At 41.3% G+C, this 23,889-nt stretch overlaps 2 protein-coding genes and 1 long non-coding RNA gene across 5 annotated transcripts; 1 reads left to right on the top strand and 2 right to left on the bottom strand.

The window, feature by feature from the left end:
• Positions 1–796: 796 nt before the first annotated feature.
• On the bottom strand, positions 797–7,256 carry LOC306707961. Its single transcript, XR_013767439.1, has 4 exons — positions 7,145–7,256; positions 2,886–3,038; positions 2,068–2,147; positions 797–866 (listed from the first exon to the last, which is right to left on the bottom strand). It is a non-coding gene; the product is annotated as an uncharacterized lncRNA (long non-coding RNA).
• Positions 7,257–8,252: 996 nt separating this feature from the next.
• Positions 8,253–18,253, top strand: LOC306708681 (outer dynein arm-docking complex subunit 1-like; the record flags this gene model as incomplete). The annotated part of the gene is given in 13 exon segments (XM_079176588.1): positions 8,253–8,336; positions 8,338–8,494; positions 14,104–14,203; positions 14,358–14,538; positions 14,862–14,975; positions 15,272–15,339; positions 15,728–15,891; positions 16,643–16,765; positions 16,856–16,938; positions 17,040–17,208; positions 17,576–17,754; positions 17,854–17,948; positions 18,118–18,253. Coding segments are annotated over 13 exon segments (1,653 nt in total).
• A 586-nt stretch (positions 18,254–18,839) lies between these two features.
• LOC306710821 (putative oxidoreductase YteT) lies at positions 18,840–23,617 on the bottom strand. Of its 3 annotated transcripts, none has more exons than XM_079179520.1 (14): positions 23,536–23,617; positions 23,136–23,237; positions 22,704–22,788; positions 22,533–22,606; positions 22,324–22,383; positions 21,916–22,023; positions 21,602–21,658; positions 21,298–21,428; positions 21,113–21,167; positions 20,912–21,004; positions 20,661–20,795; positions 20,308–20,409; positions 19,788–19,949; positions 18,840–19,665 (listed from the first exon to the last, which is right to left on the bottom strand). In XM_079179520.1, exons 2-14 carry the CDS (start codon positions 23,226–23,228, stop codon positions 19,537–19,539), a joined length of 1,284 nt encoding a protein of 427 aa, XP_079035646.1. In that variant the 5' UTR covers positions 23,229–23,237; positions 23,536–23,617; the 3' UTR covers positions 18,840–19,536. The 3 variants fall into 3 exon arrangements, with proteins under 3 accessions (XP_079035646.1, XP_079035644.1, XP_079035645.1); XM_079179518.1 differs by having other exon boundaries at positions 23,136–23,244; positions 23,536–23,569; XM_079179519.1 differs by having other exon boundaries at positions 23,136–23,590.
• Positions 23,618–23,889: the final 272 nt, after the last annotated feature.

The following is a 23,889-nucleotide window of genomic DNA, read 5'->3' as shown; positions in this document are numbered from 1 at the left end:
CCTGCCGTCCTTCACAATGGGAACAATGCAGGGGGAAAACTGAGCTGCGGGTGGCACCCTTTCGTTCTGCTGTCTCTGCAATGCCTTACTCACATAATTTGGGTTAGCAGCAAAACTCTGTGTGGCAGGCATCACTCCGTTGATATAAATTGGAAGGCTCTTGGGGCTCGGGGTACGTGGTGGGCAGGGTGGGACTAAGGGGACCCGTGGAGGTATTTTGGGAGGCTTGTCTTCCTCGCTGGAGCTCACAGTCTTTGAGAGAGGCTTTGGCGGGATGGGGATACGAGGAGGGATTAGCGGCCGGTCAGTGGGGCAGGTTGAGGCGCTGCTGTGGACAGGCTGGGAAGCAGGGCCTGAACAGGGAAACCGGAGTCTGTGTTGGTCTGGCTGTTTGCTGGGCAAAGTATCCCCGACTGCTGACGCCACATGCTGGTGGTGTTCTCTCTGGGCAGCTAGTGCCCAAAACCCGCTTCCTCTGCCGGTTGGTCTGTCCTCTCTGCTTGGCCACGAGAAAGCCATGGAGCCGGTCCCCGCACCACCAGCCCGCCACGAGCTCTCCTGGTAGGCGTAATTCACCTGGCCGAAGTCTCCGTTGGTAACCCTGCACATGGCCTTGGGACAGCTTTTGGGCAAAAGGCGCCGTCGGTCACTGGTAAAAAACTCCACCTCACTATCGGCGGCGTCATCAGACATGACCTCCTCAGGGTCAGGCAGTGGAGGCAGGGGTTTGGCTTCTCTCTGGTGGCCCCCAAACACCGACCGTCTCTGGGAAGAAGGGACCACCTGGTCTCCCTCATGAGGCCGCAGCGTGTTATCAGACACTAGGCGGTACGTATCAGAGTAGAAAGGAGACTGGGAGATGTTGCCTGGGAAAGGGAAAAACAATCAGATATTAAACGACCATCTTCATGAAATCCTAAATTGAACTTTACGCCGAGAAACCGTTGCTTTGCCGCTCATGGTTTTGCTATCACTGTTGTTTCCTTCACTGCAGAAACAATTCTCAGAGGAAGAAACATGGAAAACAACTTCCAATGAGAGAACAACTTTAACTAGAGTGTATTGATGGCGTAGGAGGGAGAAAATACCAGGGGGAGTGGGTCACCCACTCTACTTAAAAAAAAAACCTCCTGTTTTGCTGAAGGTATCTTTCGGGAAACGGGAGTAAAAACATGTTGAAAACAACCGCTTAACCTATCACCCTCTTCGTCAAACATCAGCCACAACACCCTGATTAACGCGGGCTTCGTCATTATCAGCAGCGCAGGCCATAATCTTAACGGAGCTTCCCATAACTTTCTCGGTGGAAACATCCTACGTGCCCCAGACTGCAGGAACAGCTGGTGACCAGGGAGCAATCGCTTCCACTCCTCCTTGACTCCGTTCTCCGCTCGCTCTGCTACACAGCTCAGTCCAGTGATGACAAACTCACCATAACCCTGTCCACACGCTGTTTTATTAATGAAACAGGGTTTAAACTCTGGTTTGTTCAGCCGAGGCAGAGTATAGAGTTATACTGTGTAAATGAACTAATCCATTGTGTCAACGTCAAGAAAATGCATGATTTAGTACAGCGCAACTTCTATAGCACTATTCTTTCACAATTCAAAAAGATTTCAAAAATACATAATAAAAAAATGTCTGACCTTTTGTTTTTGACAAAGTCAAGAATGTAATTTGCTGTAAAATGTTATCAGTGTTTTTCTTATTTATTCTTTTTAATTCATTTTCACAGGTGACTGATAATCATGTGTACTGTGTGTGTTTGAACACATGTTCCTTTCTATCTCAAGGTTTAACAGTTAATTCTAAATGTAGATCACACAAATCTAAAACAGGTCGTAGTAGCAATTCATTTTCAAAAAGCATTGCCCCAATTATCACTATTTACAGATATTATGATTACACTATTCATCGGAAATATGAACTGAGATTCTTTTTAAACCATCACAAGTGTCACATGCATCCAAGTTAACTGAACTGGTTGCTGGTCGTCAATCTGTAGTTTTCTTTGTAGTAAATTTAGAATAATTTACATGTAAAAACAACAACACGTAAAAGACTCACAGTTAAGTTCCTTGTCCATTTGCTGTTGTTGAAGCTCCGTCAGGTTTTGTTCCATGTCAGCACTCAGGCCAAAACACTCTCTGCAACACACAAGAGAGGTTGAGAAATCCGTACAGAGCTGTGCATGTGTGTAAATCATTCCTACACATAACCTGTCATGAGTAAGTCATTATGTATGTGAAATAACAAGCATGACATATGCTTAAACAGAACATATGTTCTGCTCTCCTCCATGTTTTCACATTATGTAACAGCATTGCCGGTTACATTCCCTCACCCATTTTCTTCTGTATCTAAAACTACTTTTGCATATCTGTCAACCCTGATAGCGGGATCCCTCCAGTCTTTCCTTATCCAGTGTGAAGGGTCAAGCAATAGAGCACATTGTGTGTTATACAGATTGCAACGGTAGATTTGTGGTTTGTGGCTATTTAAATAATAAATCGCCAATATGATGGATTTTGATCAAAGACACATGAGGATTTTCTCTGGGGATAAGTCAATGCAAGAAGGTATATTTATTGTTAGATGTATAAAATCTTAAATATTTGTTTTTGGATGCTGAAGTGAAGCACTGAACTCATTTCTATTAGATATTTTTCTTTCTGTTACATATGAAACATGATCAAATAACACAAAAATAATCAGATAAATACTAATCTGTTTATTTGTGCCAAGTATTTAACACGAATAGTGACAGAATTATACTCTTGGTATTGTTTGATGAAAGTTAAAGAAGTGTTTGTATCATCACACTATGTAATAATAACTGATCCTTCTTTACATTGTGTTTCTATCAGTGAGTGGTGTTTGCTTACCTGTTCAGGTCATGTTGTGACCAGTAGTTATTCTGACTTCCAGCCATTTTGTGGCAGAAATTGTGTTCTCAAAAAGCTTGAAGGCCTGTTTGGTATCTGAACACAAGTCAGCTCCATCGAATCCATCACGGCTTCATTCTAGCCAGCAGAAAGCTGTTGGAGAAAACCAGAAACCAGAGTATTAGGGGATTCACCTGGCTATTTTTCTATGAGTAAAAGGAAACTTGTACATTCACATCTAGTTTGTAGCAGGTGTGTCAGGTCAGAATTAGGCTTTAAACACAAAAGAAAACAGGAACAAATCTTCAACATTTGGCTTTTGCATTACACCACTGCTTTTATTTGTTCCAGTCACACCTTCGTCAGTGTGAACTGGCCATGAACAGGGCATATAAACAGTGCACATCTGGAGCACAACCGCATCCAGCACAACCAGCTGCACGCACTCGTCTTACCAGGCAGGTCACCGGTCAGGACAGATATTCTATAACAAATACTTACAGGCTAGAAACACAAAAACATTTACAACCTACAGATAAATCATTATATCCGTCTTGTGTCTTGTGTGTCAATTACGTACAAACTTACATTCCTGAAACCCTCCATCGCTTTAGGTGAGCCTTTAAGAAATAACAGTCACAACGAAAGCCAAGTAAATGACTTTCGTCTGCTCAGGCAGCTGCCATGTGTGTGTCTCTTTGTGGTTCCAGCTTAAAGCCATTTGTCTGATGAGCAGGCTGTTGCACAACCTCTGGGTCAGATGTGGGAGGGCAGCAGTACTCGTCGCCCTCCTTCCTCTCTGTGACCATGAAACCCCTGCAGTATCCGCCCTTACAACAGGGGCTAATTGTGCAGCATTCCCGTGTTACTGCATGACAAACTCCACCACTGAGACACACGTATGATATTAGGTATTGCCTGAAATATGTTACTATCTGCTGAGTAATGAAAAAAAAGTGTTGTTTGATTTTGTATTCAATTAAAAAAGCTAAAAGAAAGACAAACACCTACTGACATCCCCCTTACGTGGAGATGGACACATGTATTCTGGGTCAGGTCATGGTCATCCTCAGAGATTAATATGGAACTTGAGGGCCGATAATGATGATGTCAATAATTATCTGTTTGTTGTGACGGATATACTAGTCATCCTGCTTTTACGTGACAGGAGACACATACGCCTTGCTTCCTTGACTTTACTCACAAGGTGGAGGGTCAAACATTTTGTTTAAAACTGAGCGATGCCCCTGTGTCAGCAACCGTCTACCCTGTTGCGCAGTCAACAAGCAAAGTATTCATTCCCTCACAGTTTCCAGCAGGGATGCTGCTCAAAACATGTGGCCCTTCGTCGATTGCCACATACAGTTTACATAAATGACATTTGACCACCGCATTTAACCCATGAAAACAATATTTGTTACGCAAAACCATCTGCTTCCTGACCATACAATAAAAGGCTCGTAATCACCTACAGTAAACGGCTACATTTCAGAATAAAATGCAAACACCGAAAGGAAATTACTCTATACATGTCTGTTCCTGCCTATAGAATTGAACTATGCAGCAATTCTCCGGCAAACACCACTAATTAGTAACCTCCCTTCTCCCTCCTACTCTCAATTTTACTATCACACTACAATCTTATTCTTCAAAAAGTCCTGCTCTGTTTCATGTCACTCGCAGGCCGACGGCTGACGTGGGAAGCAAACAATGCCGCGCATGCATAATGTCACACAAACCCCACCACAAACAAAACAGTGACCCATGCGTCCATTTGAATATTTATGTCATCCCTAAAACAACCGACTGTTGCGTCATTTCCGCCAGTGATCCTCGGAGATGGAAGACGCTGAACAATTATGAATTCTACCGGCAAGTACTCGGTGTCCATGAATGGAGCCACTCTCAGCCATGAATGGGGCTTTGTGTCACTATGGTGCGCAGTGAAGCAAGCCTGAAAATACAAGTGAACTCTCCCATGAGGTTAGGACTGAAGATACGCCATGGAGACAAGCTGACATGGCCAAGGTATGAGCCTGTGCCACACATTGTGTGACTGGCACCGTTGAAAGGAGAAGCCAGAGGCTGATAAACAGTTTGTTTATCTCATGCAGGAGATGTGCTCTCCTTGGCTGTTCCCACTTCACTTTTTTTTTTTTACAGGCAATAGGCCATTCACTGACTGGACCTTTACAGATAATTGAATTATGGTGCTGGTACAAAGTATGTGCTTTACATCACCTGATTTATAACTTGCCGTTAATTCTGCTGGCCGAGTTACACTCAGAGCTAAACAGGCCGGACAGAAATCCCACCAAATGCATTCATTGTAAATGTTTCCACCACAACATTAGCGAGACACAATACAAAAGAAAAGCCGTAATATGCGACTTAAATTTCTCAACACTGGTATTTGCAGCCTAGATGAATGTTTCTTTAAACAGATAAACTAAATAGACAACTGTAGTATTTAAATGAAAGATATCTACATTTGTGACTGAGGCTTTCACAAAGTTTTATAGTAAGAGTAGTATAGTATAGTTCAATAGTTTAGTAACAACCAGACTTGTTGCAGACTGTCTACTCTGCATGTATTGGTTTCTAAATGGGTCATATGTTTGAGGCCTGTGTTGTGATGGATGCAGTTTTAACCATTCACGTCCCCTGATCATGACACGTCATTACACACGGCATGATGGGATAAAAGTGGCATGTGGGGAAAAAAGGACAGTTTGTAGGTTGAACAAAACATAGAAAATAAAATGCAGATTTAGTTCTCTCTGTCATTTGTAAAAACATTGATCTTTAATCTTTTGAGTGTGTAGTTATTTTGTTATTATAGTTAACAGCTGTGACATGAGAATATTTGATATTTTTACATTTTAGGCCCATGACTAATATGTTGTATCTCTAAAAAAAACCTGGCCAATATATGCCACACACCAACACGACCAACTTGATAACATATAGGCCTATTTCTAAAAGAAAAAGTAATATCTTTGAATTTCTTTATAGTTTATATTTTTAGCAGTTTGTTAGGCTATGAATAATTTCAACACTGTTCAGATTTTTTTAAGAGCCATATTTGGCTTAAAGCTAATTCGTTAGGTGTTGTTGGCAGAAAAGACAAAAATGACAGCTGAGCTGATTCTCATTTCTTCACAGCCTGCAGGTGGGGAAGTTAGGTGATTTCATAGGAAATGTTCCAATTTGTGAGTTAGTGAGTGACAGCTGTACACTGTAATTCTGACTCAGTAAAGATTTATATGTATAGGTTAAACTATTTAGAGCTATTCAAAATTGTGTTTCCTCTATAGCTAATTTAGCGATAAATTAGCTAGTCAAACAATTACATTTAAACTGATGAACTGATTAAGCTGAGAGAGCTCATCATTTATAAAGAGTAGGCAACAATCTGGTGAGGCAACAATTACAAACATAAATTCAATATTGTGAACAATGTTTAACAACTTTATACAACTGTATTTAAATGTTAGAGTAGTCTCACTAACTAGGCGTTTCTTACTGATCACAATATATATTCAGTAGTTCCTTTAAATGGATCAATATGTAGATACCCATGTGCTATATTTATGTATACATAATTGATAAGTATAGTTACAGCACATGTACAGAACAAGTATATAGAAATAGACTAGATAGATAGACTAGATAGATAGATAGATAGATAGATAGATAGATAGATAGATAGATAGATAGATAGATAGATATTTAAAACGATTTCAATTTGTCATCACTAGAATTAAACTTTAGTCAATTTATTCATATCAAATTGAACTAAACTCCTCACACTAACGCCACCATTTCGCCCCGTGACTTCAGCGCCCACTAGCGGCTGACCGTGGATCGGCCGAGCAGTCCAAGACTCACCCATCCCCAGATGGGACTTCACTTTGCGGACATCTAGGAACCGTGCAGCGGGTCAAGAGAGCAGCCTCTCCCGCTGCTCACAGACAAATAACCCGGACAGACGAGCTGAATCGGTCAACACAGTTCAACCCGAGGGTGTTCACAGAGAAACAACAAACGGCCACGGTAACCTCGGACCAGCTGGCCGCGTCTCCCGCGAGCCTCTTCACATTTAACGTAAAGTTCCGCGCGAGGAATATACGATCCAATTAGCAGGCTCCCCTGTTCACGTTAAACACGGCATCTGGTAGCCCAGTTTAAATGAATTTAAAGCCCTGTTTTATCAAGTCACTCATCATTTTGATAGCTATTAGGAAGGAGAGTCTTACCATTAAAACGTCATTAGTCCATCACGTACAGCCTGTTCCTGTCCAGTGAGAGAAAATCAACAGGCGAGTACGAGTCAGTCTCTCAGTCCAACCTGAACCATGTGCAATATCCCTCCTCTGTCAACAAGCCCGGGAGGAGGTTAAACTCGTTTAGTAGCGTGACGCGGGTTTCCACATCTCTTTATAAATCCTCGCAGCACCCCGACAGCGTTACTGTAACTCCTCCCAAGTCCGTCTTAAAGGGAGAAAAAAAAAACTAAAAGATCAAAAAAAAGAAACATAAGGAAAAACTAAACATTACTAGGAAAAGTAGTGTATGGCTTATAAACTAGCAAAGGTGGAAAATAACTACGTGTGTGTGTGTGTGTGTGTGTGTGTGTGTGTGTGTGTGTGTGTGTGTGTGTGTGTGTGTGTGTGTGTGTGTGTCTTGTACATTAGGCTACTTGAATATTCACATTAACTCTACTCCGTTTATTTTCAGCTGGACATATTGTATTTCATTTAATTTGTATTTAGTTTAAACAGACAACTCTAGTCACTTAGTGTACAGATTTAATTTACAAAGCACATGATAGTTTGTAGGCTTTGTTCTTGTTTAAACTACAAAGCAGTACAGAAAAGGTTCTAATCAGCTATATTCTAACCAGCTGCCACATTAAAATGATGCTTGTACATTAAGACATCCCCAATAACAAGACAACAATACTTTGATAACATTTGCTGCTATATTTCTGTACTTTTACTTACATCCAGGATTTTGACTAGAGATGGAGTACAGGATGTGAATACGCCCTCCACCACTGTAAACCAGAGATGGTGGCTTCTCAGTTCAGAATATGGCTCAGATAAACCCATACTCAAACAGAAACTCACTCCAAGTGCAGCTGTTATCGTGTGTGTCCTCACTCCCAGTGGATTTGGGAAATCAATGATAGACATGTGACTATTTCAAGTCTGTAAATCCAACAAAATTGCAATATTATTGAGGGCTTTTAATAGAATTAGCATTTCATTTAATTTATGTTAATGTCCATCAGTCAAATTTCCAGTTTTACAAACAATGTTTCCCGTGCAACAAGTTACGGTCAAATAGCAACAATGCCCAGAGATGCCCAGAATTATACTAATATCATTTTATCTGCCTTGTGTGTTGACTGTTTGGGAAATTGCCCTTCATAAGGCAGTAAACAATTTTTGGACTGACCTGTGTGGGAGTCAGAGAGTGTGTGGGTGGCTTTTGGCGTGCAGTACAATATACGACTGATAGTGAAGAACAAGTACAAGATTGGCAGCCCAGTTATGGTGGATGTGGACTTGTTTTGAAGCCTCGATGTCACATAGGAGTTCACTGTCTGTGTTTGTCTTCACCCACACCGAGAGAGAATGAAGGACAATACAGGAGGCCATTTACTGGAAAATAACAGGGAAGTGAGGTCAGGCCAGACCACACTGAGCCTACAGTCTTCCTCCAGACTGCTAAATTATCTTTGTACTGTCGTTACAATACAAATAAAGCCTCAAGGCAAATAGACACATTAAATATTGTAAAGTGCTGAATAAAATAACCACCTCATAAAAGTGTACGAGCGATGCCAAACGACCCTGTGACCTTCCCTCCTTCTATCCTAGTGTTATATTTTTCCACTGTTTTAATACTCCAATAAAATCCTTATAGGGTCATATATGGATTAGGGAGTGCCTTATACCTATATGCTTACAGTAAATTACAAACCCACAAAATAAATACGCCACATGTGCTTCTATTGCTGCAATCATCAACTGTTCCTCTTCCACCGACATAATTTGTTTGCTTAAAAGAATACTCATACTTTTTAGCAAATAGGCCGTTTGATCCACTTCCTGTGATGCAATGACTGATATCACATGTGGTTCCAGTGTGACTTAAGGTGAAACTCCTGTTGGTTGTCACGCTGCACCCAACAAATGTAAGGCTTTGTCTTTGAAAGGTAATGGTGCAACCTACATCTGAATGATGTCAAGCCCTTTTAATGTCTCAGCGACTTGTTCTGATTCGTTGTGTAGAGGTGGACCGGCACCGTACACATTGAAACTTTTTGCCGGCAGATTTTCTGTCCTACTGTTGCTCCGAGGCCCTCCGTGGGTGCTTGTGGTGACCCAGGATGCTCAAAGCTGTGGGGGTTGTTGACGGGGTGGGCCAGTCTCCCACAGGGGAGGTCAAGTCATTTCCTGCTTTGAGAGACCTCCGTCCCTCACAGCTGTCAGTGCAGTCAGAAGCCCACCTCCCACATCTGTAACCACCCCCTCCTCCTCCTCCTCCTCCTCCTCCCCCTGCTGCTGCTTTTTTCAAAGATGGATTGCTCTGAAAGAACTTCCTCACGCTGCTGCAAAATTAATGATGGATCACCAAAGCTCGACTGAAATCAAGGCCTTCTGTTAATGTTTTTTTCCTTTAATGAGCTCAATTCGATCAAAGACGAGAAACATCAAGGCCATATCATGCATCAGTAGTTGGTGAAAGGCGATGACGACAGCAGATAACCCCTGAAATAAGAAATATCTCAGAAGATAAATGTCTGCCCACCATTTAACGTTGTCTCAAGCTGGAATAGGAAAGAAAAGTAAGTAGGTGTTAACAAACGTGTTCTATGGTAAATACATTTGTGTAGGTTGATGTGCTGACATGGTGACACAGGGAATTCTCTTATAGAGGAACCAGCTGTGTACAAACATGTAATAGTAATTAGAGCCCTGTTACAGACTGCAGACAGACGAGCCTGCTGCTGTTTTCAAAGTCACGGTCCACCAGTCTTATGTTTGACTTTCACATTCCTGTTATTTGTTCCTCATCCTGTTAGAGGTTGTGACGAATAATGAGATGTGTATCACATACGTTTATTAGATGTAAACTTTTAAGATGAGTCTGTTATGGAAATATGTCTCAGCTTATAGCTGTTACATGTGTAACAAGTTCAAATTTGTGTCCAGTAAAAGGAGAGTTCTTGAGTAAACTCTGTAATAGGGCACCAGAGCTGAAACAAGGGGCATCGTCATCCAACTCCAGAATGACGTTGCAGCAAGAAGAGAATTTCTCATGAAAGACAGAAAATTGAACTTCTTAGCTGCCGCCCACCACTTCCTTCAGCCTGACGTGTAACAGTCATGTTTGATGTCATTTTTTGGACTGCCAGAGAGTAATGTCGCCGCATCGCTTTTATGAATTAGGGATAAATAGGTTTAGAAAAGTCCTGAATGAGTACCATTCATTCAGACTTGTATCACTGCTGTGGGCAGAGTTTTGTGTGATTTGAAAAACACACCCTTCTTTTAATCTTCTTTAACTTAATGGATCTGCGGTTGGGTCTGACAAGACGGAGGCGTCAGGGAGGAATCGGGCTCCTCAAATGTCTGAGTGGGCTTCGCATCGTGGCCTTTGACCTCGTCCTGTGAGGAGACAGCTCAGTTATCAAAGAACCAACAGCCACCTGGAGGAAGAGGAGGATGGGCTGAAGAATGATGTTTGTGCTGCCTTTGATCGTTGGGTCGTTCAGGAACTGAGCTGACGGCCAAAAGGAAATACTCTCTGTGAAAGAAAGCTATTCTGATCAGATGTTAAATGAATTGATACAAATGACACGAATAGCACTACAGGCCGCTAGTGTGCGCTGTGAATGAAATGTAGCTACAAGCAAATGAATGGTGGAAAACACACAAACACACACACATACAAACACACAGCTTTATGTGTAGTGGTGCTTTCCTTATAAAAGGACAATAAATACTTTTTTTTCCCCCAAGACACCAACAGAGAACAACAAAACAGTGGGCAAAGAAGCGAGAGGAAGTGGCAAGGATTACAGTGATTTAAACCCTGTGACATCGGATTTCATGGCGACAGCTTCAATGAATGGCGGAGACTCGAGCATGAAAAGAGCAATTCTTTGCCCAGGATGCAGCATTGCAGGCCGGGGCAGCTTCCCTTCCCCGTGAGTTCAGGCCTCAATGTGGGCAGAGGGTCCACAGGCCCAGCAGGAGGCCTTCCGCATCCCTGTGAAGATGATCTACAGCTCATTAAGAAATGCAGTTGAACTGATTGAGGGTGAAGGAAGGAGAAAATAAACTGTATATGAAAGGAATCTGACTTTATTTTCTTTTTTATACTATCCTCAGTATCAACTCTCTCAGTAAAAAAAAATTGTTATTTGTTATCGCGAACACACAAGGTTGCATCATTGTGTGACGGGAAGACACTGTCAATATTTGTCTTCACAGTGGTCACAACCTGTTCCGAGGGCAAAGTCTTGTTGAACCACCACATGACAAACACGGTCACCTTTCTGGGGGGCAACGGAAAAATAGCCAAGTTTGGTAGTCCTGCTGATTATTTACCATGTGTGCGTCCACGTCATAAACTCTATTGTGCAGGGTAGCGAGGCGGGAGGGGGGGTCTGTGTTTTTACGATTCACAGATTTCTTTTCAGTATGATGTCTCTTAGTGTGCATTTCCTCACAACATAGCTCAGAGTCCTGAGGCATGACAAAGTCATTCTTCCTTTTTTTCCCCTCACCGTATCTCTCCTCTCACTCCCACCTTCTTCCCTCTCTCACCTAACTCACTCCCCGCTCCATCATTTCCTGTTGAGTCACCGGCAGAGCCAGACTGCACCATGTTTTACAGTTTACTGCTCCCTTCCTTGCTTTCCTCCTCCACTTCCCTGATCACAGATGCCCCGTGTGTGTGAGGGAGAATAACCCCCGGTGTGACATTATAATAGTCCTCCAGCAGATAAGTCCCAAAGAAGTCAAAGCTGACGTGGGAGTCTCTTCCTGGCAACACCACTGATTCATGCAGTAAATGACTCGGTGGGGGGGATTACAGGATTATCAGCACTTCCACCTACAATGCGATTGCCCACTGTGTTGATTTACCTCTTTGGAAAATGTTGTCTATAATGCCTTTGGCTATTTGGGGCGGTATCCTAGTTAAGTGTGAGGAAGTGATGCTGTGGTGAGGTAAGACGCTGCGTAAACGTAGGCAGTGCGTGCCTGTGTGAGGGTGTATGAGGGCAGGGCTCACAGAAACGAAAGGGCTCTGTGGTGGACTGGTTGAGTCATTCAAAAATGCAGCTGCTGACTCAGTTTGCAAACTTGTCTCCAAGAGCACGTCGCCAGTCTATCTGGCATATTGTGCGTGTGTGTGTGTCTGATCTGTACTTGTCCGAACCTCTTAGGGAACGCCTCCAGGTTGATTTTTCTTCCTCTGAGAAAAAAAAGCAGACAGGTGTTAACATTATTTATTTAGCTTTCAATCTGTCTAACACTACATGCTTGTGGTTTGTTCAGAAACCGCTCAAAGAAATGACCAAACAGATTAAATCAAATGGAAAATGAGGGCTTTGCCTGAAGGAGTGCCGTAATCCCGTCCTGGCAGCAGGTCAAAGTTTTTCTGTGATTCAATCATTTCGTCATGTGTTCAGCTTTCTTTACACACCCTTCTTGCCACAGTAGTCTTATAACTGTGTCAGTCCAACCATCAACACAACGTGATCCATCTGGGAGTATGGACTCTGGGACACACTCCAGAATTAGTCATCCTGGATGTGTTGCAAGGTCCAAAAATGGTGTGCTGTTGTTGACATTATAACGTTCAGAGGGTAATTAAGAGGGACACCTCCCTCCATGATGGAATGTGATTTCCTGATAAAATTGTGGAGCTGTTTGACCGGAGTGTGATGCAATAGAGTAATTACCTGTTCACCATTATTTATTTGTTTGAATATTATTACAATAAAACTGAGGGTTGTAAAAAAATATATGGAGAGAAAAGAACACGATGCTGGCCAGAACAATAAGCAGCAGTTGCTTCTAAAAAAGATACCTGCAGGCATTGTCTGCTTCAACAAGTTTAGACCTGAAACCCAGTCCCTAAATGGGCGCTAACAACTGAATTTATGGGGAAACGTGATTTGTTTTCCCGATATTGTCTGCTGAAACAAATTCAGAGCATCCTTCACGAAATGTTTAAATGCTAACTTTAGCAATGTCCTAAACACACCTGCTAAGTGAGGAGCTCCTGGTCAATAATGAAGCTGTGGCGGTTTTCTATAACGATAACTAACGTTCTGTTAAACTGGCACCATATTTAGGATTCACATTAATCCTGGTTACGACATGCTATTTAATTTAAATTGAATTAATAATGCATTTTCTGTTATATAATTAATTACTTTAAACTATCGTGATGTAACCTAATCTATTAAGTAACGTTAACGTCTCAGCACATTCCACAGCAGACTGCCGTTGATTACTTCAGCTAGCTTGGAATTCAAAATAACAGTCGCTAACGTTAACTTTAATTAGCTAGAGTTAGCTAGTAGTCTATGAGTGTAATCAGTAGATCCACCTCGCCGCTAGCTAAATTAAAGTTGTTAGTTTACCTACCAAACATATACGGTAAGTAATAACGTATTTAACCTTTACTTGCGTACATTATAAGGAACCAAAATCAATTTTCATTAGGTTAATTAGCTAACTAGCTAAGTAATGCTAACGCTAAGATAAGCTAACTCTAGTTTTGTATTGTTTAACGTAGCTAGCTACAATTTAACAGAAGTATTTGTGGTAATACGCGAGTATATTTTTCGAACATAATTAGCATAATTTATTTAAATCAATATGTGTTAACTTAAGGCTAATGTTAATTAGTATTTTTTAACCTAGCTAAACTATATGCTAACGTTAGTATAAAATGTCCCGTTGTACTGTCATCGTTCAAGAGGTTAGAGCTTTAACGTGATGTTTATTCTTCAGACACCATGCTGTAACGGAGCTAATTCAGCATGAATCGGCGATCATTTGCTTTCAGGAGGCACTTGCTTGTGGACGTTTGTAAGTTATGCAGTTTGTTTTTTGATGAAACAGTGACGATGGTTATGAAGTGGCTGTTACATAGCTAACATTACATGCATATGTTAATGCAGCTGAAACAGACCTGATCAAATTGAAGCGTCAGTATCGCAGAGCAGAGGGAGCCAGGCGGGCCCATTGCGAGGAGACCCAAGGCCTCCTCAGCAGACAGACGTAAGTGGCTTCCTTATCTAAATAATTGTTCAAAGGCATCTTCAGTTATATGTTTTCATGTTTGCCTAAGGCATACCTTGGTTTTATCCTCTGTAAGTGTCACATATTTGTCCAAACATTGTGTGTATTTATGTGTTTGTGTATCTGTGATCAGACGAGAGATCAATAGGCTCCAGGATGAACAAGAAGAGCTGTTACTGAGAGTCCCTCCGAGTTGTAGCCGCTGGACTGATGTTCGTGTTGTTCAAGACCTCACTGCCATGTTGGCCCGTAGCGACAGAATAGATGAAGAGCTGGAAGTAGAAAATGGCAAAGTGGCTTCTTTGAAAGACCAGGTGAAGTGTTTTTTGTGTGTGCCATGGACTATTGAGTGCAGCACAGTGAATTTCTCTTGTTTTTCTTACAACAGGTGACCCTACTTGTTTGCTTTTGTCTTCAGATTTTAAAATTGGAGAGGAGGTTGGCAGGACAGAAGACCGGTGGGGGAACTACACACAGTATGAGCATAATGAAAAACACCTGCTGGACAGAAAGCAAACTGTACAGGGTTAGCGTTACACAGATAATTCACTTCACCAAGACGTCACTGGTTCAACTCCACGGTTACCCCTGTAACTATTGAACACAACCATTAATTATGTCCGTTTTTTTATTCTAGGGTTGCAAATGCCTCAATACTAGGATGACCAGGAATGGAGAGTTGAGGGAGGAGCTGCTGAGACTGCAGGTGGAGAAGAAACAGTTTCTACAAGTTAAGTCTCATCTGGAAAAGGTACGGTGACTTAACGTCAGTCAGATCTTAAATTCATATTTTGCTGCTGCTGCTACATCCGGCCAATTGATGCCAGCATGATGCTTCCAATCCTCTTACTTTTATATATATATATAAAACTACTGTACAACAGAAGATTGAACACCATTCCCAAAGCTAGAGAGTTTTGGGAATAGTGCCACACAAGACATGGCTGTTGATAGAAGAGATGTTTTGATGTGGGATGGCCAGTGAAGGGCTATTAAAGGGATTCATATTTTGATAATGTAGACAGTTAATTGTATTATCTCATGCAGGAGCTGCATGCAATTCGCAACACTATTTCTAACCTGAGGACTAAATGCACTGAAGCCTTCAACGCCAGGTAAATCATCCTGCAGCGCTCTGAATCTAGACCCACTGTGCACAATTAGAGAGGTTAGAGTGCATTCTCATATTTTCACTCGGTGGGCACAGTAAAGATGTGTTTATTTTCACAGTGACTAAGATGATCATAAGCTCATTCAGCTGAGCATGCTAGCTGAGATTGATGAGCAACCTTCCTTAAATGTCTTAATATCTAATGGCGGACATCATTAAGTGATAAGAAACGCATGAGAGCGGACTTCATTTGCTGAAGTTATTCGGCTGAGGCACACTTGCATATGTCTGCTTACTGTTTACTTCTACTATTTTTTTCATAGATTTGTAAAGATAAAGTACATCCACTCTGTATAACTGTTTGTTTGTTGCATATTCATGGCTACACCTAGTGTGAAGAGCCAGGAAAGACAGAGGACGCTGATGGACCAGAGTGCTAAGGATATGGCTTGTTTCATCAAAGAGAGGGACAACCTGTTTGTTTGCAGCAACTTTGAGGTTTTCCTCGAGATAAAGGCTCTTGTACGCAACAACCAGGACACCGAGCACAGGAAAGGTGACTATTATTCTCATGCTTTCGACACAAGATTAGTTTAGGCACCTACTCTCCTGTGACCAGACTATGTCACGCATTTGAATGAGTCCGGATATTATTTTATAGTTCTTAGTTTCAGCTATCTGAGTACAAAGTTCTGTCATCCTGATTTCCACACAGTCATTATGTGCTTTAGCATTATTGCTCTGATAAAACGCTGAATTTTTTGATTTTTCTAGTCCTAAATCTAGTTTTATACAACAAGTCACTGTCACGCCCGGCCAGTGTTTTTGTCAAACTGTATGCGTTTACTTCTAATCAAGTGAACTAGTGACACCTTGTGTTTGACAGGTGTTACTGCTTGACTAATTAATGTCTGACAGAGGACAAAAAGAGAAGGTTTTCTGTTGTTACTTATTCTGAGAGAAAAACATTTTTTTGAACACACAATTATTTATTTTAATTTCATATTACAATATTACTGCAGTAAAGCCAAACTATGTATATTTCTGTGATTTCAGTCCTGCTGAGCTTTTTTTTTGCATGTTTAAGAATTTTCTTTATCTAATCATTTTGAATCAATATGCCACTTTAAATGATACCTGCCTTAAGTAAGCTGCTATTTAATATGCTGGAGCTCTGTAGACTAAGACTCATTTTCCAAAGAAAGGTGCCGTACATTATTCCTTATATACAGCAAGTCTGCCGCAGGATCCACCCATTGGCTATGACAGATGAATTAAGGACCTTGTGGTGCATGAATTTCCCACAGTGAAGCACAAGCAACTGGAGTCTAAGGAATTGCCACTGGGGCATTTTGAGGACGCTCTCAGAAAGATCCTCGCGGAGACAAAAGAAATAAACCTGGACCAACTGGTCAGGAACTTTATACAACGTAAGTCCCAATTAAAAACTACTGAGTCGATGGAAGTTGTGCATTTTTTTTTATCAGCGATGAAAATATGTTGTGATATATTTCCATTAGTGGAGGACCAGAACAACACTTTGCTGGAATTTGTCAACCATCAGCACAGTGAAGTAGAGGCCATTGGAAGGCAGATCTCCCAGGTTGGTGTGTGTGCGTTGGGAGAGAAAGGGAGAGGGATAAAGAAGGAGAAGGTGGAACTGTGGCTGTACTCTCTGTTTTTCATTGTGTCTTGGACTGAAAGCTTCGCAGTGAGAGAGAGATCTTTGTGGCTGAGGGGCTGCGGCAGAAGGAGCAGCGTCACGCCCTCCAGATGAAAGTGTCCGTCAAGCAAGAGACAACTGAGCAACATCTGGCAGCTTATCAACAGCGTGTTGAGGCCATTGAAAAGCTCCTGGACCAGCTCAAAGAAGGTACAGCAAAGGACCCCCCCCCCTGCATAACATTATCCTTTTGAATGGGAGCAACCGAGACATTGCAAACTGTATGATAGAGTTCAGCAGCAACATTCAGACTGCACAGTCAAAAATGTAGTCAAGGCTGACAAGACAAGAAACCGTTCACCTTCCTTTCAATTAGATCTTTCCCTGTTGAAGGGTTTTTAAAAATTGCAGATGTAATCTTTACAGCAGAACCAGAAAACAAAAGTGTGTCGAGTATATTTAAAAGTAGAGTAAATATTTTATATCATGGTAGGCAATAAAAAAACGTATCTACCAGTAAAAGATCAAATAAAGTCTCGTACTCATTGTTTTTATACCTCATAACTACTTTTACCAGGTGTTGAGTCGTTGCTTCGGCTCAGCTGTGACCGCTCTGTGACTCGTGAACAGTCGGGCTCTTCTGACGGAGTCCAGGATGAAAACATCGTCGAGTACCTGAGATGGGTGGAGAACAGAGTCAATGAGCTTCTCACTCTGCAGTCCTTCATTCACTTCCAGGAGAACCTCAACCCGTGGGTGTGTGGACATGAAACACTTATAGAGCCCTTAGAGAGTTGAGAAACTGATGAAAATGCCTGTTGCCCACCACATATTGATATACTTTCTCACCTCCAGGACATTGGCGGTCTCCGTACGATTGCTGGGCAGCTCCTGGGAAGGAGCTCACCAGCTGTCGACCCAACCATTGCTGCTGGGATTGCTTCACTTGTGTAGGTGTTATTTGCAGTGTGCAGGTCTAGACATGATGCTCAAAGATCAATGGTACAGAATAATCAGTCACAGGCAGTGTTGTCGATACCTTGATCATTAATAAACCTTTTTTTTTAGCTTTTCTGTTGAAAAATAAACTGCACTTGTGAATTTACAATCTCTGTGAAGCCTCAGTGACGACCCAGGCGGGTTGAAGTCGTTGCTGCTGGAGGAGAAGGAGCCGTTGAGCAGAGATGATCTCCTGATACTGCTCCAAAAGGGGGCGAGTATACCGGAAAAGATTTCTCCATTTTCTTCAAAATGAAACAATCAAAAGTGTAAAAAATGATATGTTCAGGACTTCAGTTGAAGTGATTGTTTACAGCACTGAAGTCATGAATCTCTGGTGGCTGACATGTAGATGATCAAACTTGTCATGAAATGTAACCGTCAGATTCAGAGGAGGAGGAAGACGGACAGACTGACCTGATGTTAACAGACGAAGATGCTCCTCAGAGCCACTGGAAACAAGTTTGTGCTACGCTTTTACATTTTCCAACAGCTATATTTTGTTTTCTGCTTTTTTTAGTGAATGTTAGATGGACACCAGATGATGGGAAGCTTCAATGGAAGTTATTCAAGAGGGAATAGGAAGTGGGAGACCTAATAGCATATTTCTGTATATTGCACATTAATGTGCATTTGTTCACAGTTCACAGGTTATTTAATGTATTCTCTCCATAGCTCAGTAGTAGTTGTTTTGTTTTTTTACATGTAAGCCTGAGCATTTCAAGGAGCTGTTCAGGAGGTCCTGAGATACATTGTGCACACAGACACAGGTCACAGTCACATGGTGTGTGTGGGATGACATTAAGAGCAAACAAGGATTCAAAGACAATTTCAATTACATCACTTTTTACTATAAATTATAGGAACACTTTACATGAACACTACTTGATCAAATGATAACAACAGGACATGCTGAACAACAAATGATGAAGTTCTTGGTTTGGCACTTATAATTAAAAAGATTTAACCGGTTTACTCACTCACTCGCCTCAATCAGTCACACTAACAAACAAACACACACTTTTATAATCCCTGAGGAATATAAAATAAACAATCAGCTTCATTGCACTCCATGATTTGGCCCTTGGTTCAGTTGATTGGTTTAAAGGGAGACCCTACAGATGAAGAGGGTTAACATTTTAACTCATAGATATAAACATGAAACATACATTAGGACATTTAAGTTCTGTTAAATCCTTCACATTAGAGATCGGAATGAAGTGGAGAATTCTAGCTTACAGAATACACTCTTTAAAGATGTGTATTGTAAAATTCCATTCATTTTGCACACTACAGGTAAATAAATTAACTAATTTTCTTTTTTTGTATTACAAGATGCTTAGATATGTAAATGAGGCATTTGTTTTGGTGAATTTAAGAGAAATCTACAGAAAAAATCAGTAGTGTAGTAAAATGAACACCTATTTTTCTTTCCACTAGTCTCAGAGCGTAAAGAGTCTTCCTGGGTGAACTTCTGCTAAGCTTCATTATAGGGTTTGATTTTTAAGGTCGGATCATTTTAATGTGTTTTTCAGTCGTCTATCTTCGGCCAGCGTCACCACAGTACACCACCCTGCTCTCCAGTCGAGAACGCTCAGCTTCAAACACCAGCAAATGGCTCAGCAGCGTCTCCTCAGGACCCGAACGGATGTAGGACGGATCATTGTTCTGCACTCAAGAAAACACACACACACACACACACACACACACAGACACGGCAAATCAAAAATTAAACCGGAAGCTGTACATTGACACAATAAAATAACAGAAAGTATTTATAAGCCACTCACAGCCACAGCAGAAATAAAGGCAGCCATAAGGTGGTAGTCTGCTCCACCATGTCCACTCATGTCAAAGTTCTGGGGGGCGTCATTGTGTGCCTTGTGCTTTGTGGATCTTTGGGTCAGAAAGTCAAACACGTGTAGCTCACGGCCGTCACAGGACAGCTCCCCCTGTAGAGACACAGGTTAATGATATTGGTAGTATTTAATCGATGCGTCCATCTTGAAATGTGTAAAACGGTGTGATTCTGTTCGGTATAACCAGGATACAGTAGTGTAAATGTGGGATTGTGCTTCCAACAGTTTTGAAGAGGCACTTTCAAAATAAAATGCTGTTTTTCTAATTTGGTGTGGAGGAAATTGACTGCACACACCTTTGGTCAAATTTTGTGTAAATGATGATTGTAATAAAGTTGATGTATCTTTTTAAAATATTTTTCCTGCTAGCTTCCTTTTTGTAGCACTTCTTGTTTCTTCAGTTTTAGCATTTCTTGCCCTTTTCATTTTGGCACATTCCTTCCAGTCCTACCTTGCTGCCATAGATTGTAGTTTTTCGCTTGCATATCTCCTCAGTGAATGCCACCATGGAAAAGGCTGCCGTCAGACCGCCTTCGAACTCCATGTTAACAACCTGGGAGAACCAGATAGATTAACGAGACAAGACTTTGTGAATCAGCAGCAAGCCTGAAAACAAAAATAATCCGACACTACAGTTGATTTTGGTTTTGTTTATGTTTGATACCACCATCCCTACGGGTGTGTCAAGTTTTATTTGAGCATCAACGAAGCTTAATGGGCCAGAGGAGGGTTGTACAGTATGCTGTGCCATGGAGAATAAGAACCAGTCTTAATATAATACTCTAACTAATATAGTTCTCTAACCTGGTTACTGCAGACGTCGTTGTCACACTCGTAGACACAGCGGCCATATGGTCCGGTCCTCAGGGCCTCAGTTACCGACTCGATGTCTGGGAGAGAGCTCGGACATATGACTGACACGGGCCAGCCAGTGTGACCCTAGTACACACACACACACACACACACACGAAGTACATGTGAAATCACGTCTAGAAACTTCAGTATTATGTTCACAGATATAGATGGTTGTTTAAATAAAGTGCTGAAATATGAACCTGTTTCACTCTATTCAAGTAGATTTTGGATGCCGAGTATGGACACTCTCCTTCTATTGAGCAATCCAGGCAGCGATTTCCAGCACCTGTTGGCTGACAAATAAAATAGCAGTGTGATATTTCATATTCATGCGTAGTTTATAACATTTCAGGTTGTTAAGTTCTTTTGTTTAGGCGACATACTGTGAAGAGACCACAGACCTTGTTTTCTTTTCCAAAGTGGCTGACGGATCCAAATGACGACACTTTCACACACCTGCCAAGTACGATCAGCAAAGTTAGTTATAATGGAAAACAGAACACAACCTCGTCCACCTGAAAGCACGGAGACGTTGGTCTTAATTCTGAGCATGAGACGAGTTGATCATTGATGGTTGATGGCTCACCTGCGTGGTCCGGCCCAGTGATGTATTAGGTCGATGTCATGGCACGATTTAGACAAGAGGGCAAAAGAGCTCTCTGCTTCGTTCCTCCAGCTCCCTCGAACAAATGAGTGAGCAAAGTGATAGAACCCGACCTGGAAGAAGAGGGTGACGAGACTAATTCTGTAACAGTTAAGCCTTGATATTAAAAAAAAGAAAGTACTTCACTTACAGTAAAGAGATTACTGCACTATTACAATACAGCAGTAATCATTGTAGACACACCTGCTACTGAGTACACATTTCTAGTGTCTATTTGCATTATTACCGGCTCAAGGTGCTGAATGTGCATCACATCGCCCACGACTCCGGCATCTATCAGTTCCTAGAAACAAAAACAACAACAAGGTCAATTCTTACTTTGAATTTTGTGATTTTCTTCACCACTACTTTTTTTTCTGGAATTAAAACAAATAAAATATCCTTCGCTGTCCTTATTAAAAATTGAATAAAAACTCAAGTACAGTTTTACTTTTTAAGGGACCCAAATTGACGGCGTCGAACCCCATACCGTGACCCCTGCCTGGTGGAGAAAACTGTTGAATGTTTTCTTAAACAGAAAGTATGACAGAAAATGTTCACCTTTATCTTGTGGGTGACTGGATCATACCGGAGGACATGACCCACGGATAGAATCACGCCACTCTGAGTGCAAGCCTCCACAATTGCTGTGCAGTCTTCGGCAGTCGTCTAATGTCACATGATCACATTGGGGCGTAAGGGAGGAATGAGAGTCACACAAATGCAATCGTAGAAAGGGAAAGAGAGAGAGAATGATCTTTTCGTATGTCAGAAACTGACACAAAATGTTTATCTTTTCCGAAGTTTGCGAGGTGCTAGAAAGAAATCTAATCTGAAATGGGATGAAAAAAACCCAGCATGTATAAAGAAATTACTTTAAAAATCAATCTGTAGGATAACTTCACAAATATCGATGTTAAAGTTACGCTCTGTCTTATAACGGTTTATGTTTATTTACAAAACACTCACTGCCATTGGTTTCTCCAGCAGAATATGGTAGCCCTTCTTTGCAAAGGCCACCGCGGGTTCCTGGGGAGCAAAAACTAGTTTAATAGATTAACTAGCCGAAGAACAATGACAAAGTTAATACTTCAGACAGATAATGAGGTGTGTACACGCATGACTAGAAATTGGGAGTTACACATACATGTAATATATTAAATATATTCTATGTTTACCTTATGAAGGCGGTCTGGAGTACAAATTAACACTGCATCTGCAAACTTCTCTCTTTCAACTATATTGGTCCAGTCTAGTTTGGAAGAAAACATTTAAATTAAATAATATATATGCAGTATGAGGCAGATATTTTTAAACGGTTCAATGCATTGTTTTCATTTGATGCTCACCTTCAAATATGTTTTCATCTAGAATTTTGTGTTTCTGTTGAAGTTTAGTGCGAGCAAATTTCCTTGGATCAGCTACTCCAACAACCTGAAGTAAGGAAGCTGACAACTTAAATAAAGCAGATCATTTACTGAAGTAAAGTAGCAATACAACAGAGGAAATCCAAGTAAAAGTCCTGTATTGAATTAAATAAACATTATGATCCAAATGTATACGAACCTATATTGTTACATAACACATGGATTTGATCATCTACTTGATCTACATCTACTGTGATATCAACTTTTATATTATACATCATATATATCATTTGGCTCACAGGGACTTTATGGTGCCATATGTTTTGTATCAGTACAGAACACAATCCATAAGAATTACTGATTGCCTCCTTGTTGACAAGATCAGGCTGCAGGTGCACCCTCTCCTCTACTGACCTGAACGCGTTCAGGGTGGATGGACGCAAACTGGGAGTAGATCTCTCCTCGAGAGCCAGCTCCCACCACGATCACACGGACGGGGGAAGTCATTCTGGCACCCTGTGAACTTTAACACTAAATCACAGCTTGAACACGACCTTCCTACAACGCCTGAGCTATTAAACACTCATCATTAGACACAGTGTACAATGGGACACCACACTTCCTATGATCTGTTTTTATTTGTATTTACTTAATCTAGTTATCTCAATATAGCGTGGATTAGCCATCATTTGAAGGTGAACTAAATTAACAATTTAAACACATCTGTTTAAATTGAAGACATATGAAGACAGGTTAGCTCATTAAAACAGTGTTTCTAGTAAATATGATCAGTTCATGACATGGTTGTTTGTACCTGTTTTGTCCCATACAGCTGTCAAAACCTTCTGTCTGTCTTCCGCGTTGGTCCAATTCTGTCTTACCACCACTACGTACAGCGATGTGTTTGACTCGTAGGTTTCGCTACAACAGCGGAGTTCACTTCTTCGAACAAACAAAGCAAACCGCTAAACAGTCACGTAGTACCGCAGCGCCCCCTAGAGTATGCACGAGGCCCTGCTGCATTCACGGCTCCTCGTAAACTAGTGTTCCCTCGTATGAAAATAGTAGCTTGTTACAATGTTAAAGAAAACAAAAATGCACCTCAATTTAAAACTCACACGCCTGGAGGTTAGTCATCTATATAATATATGGAAGTGCCAGACAGCTG

This window comes from Pholis gunnellus (genome assembly GCF_910591455.1).
Source record: "Pholis gunnellus genome assembly, chromosome: 2".
Lineage (NCBI taxonomy): Eukaryota > Metazoa > Chordata > Actinopteri > Perciformes > Pholidae > Pholis > Pholis gunnellus.
Note: the sequence above shows the minus strand (reverse complement) of the source record. Positions and strands in the feature narration are given on the sequence as shown.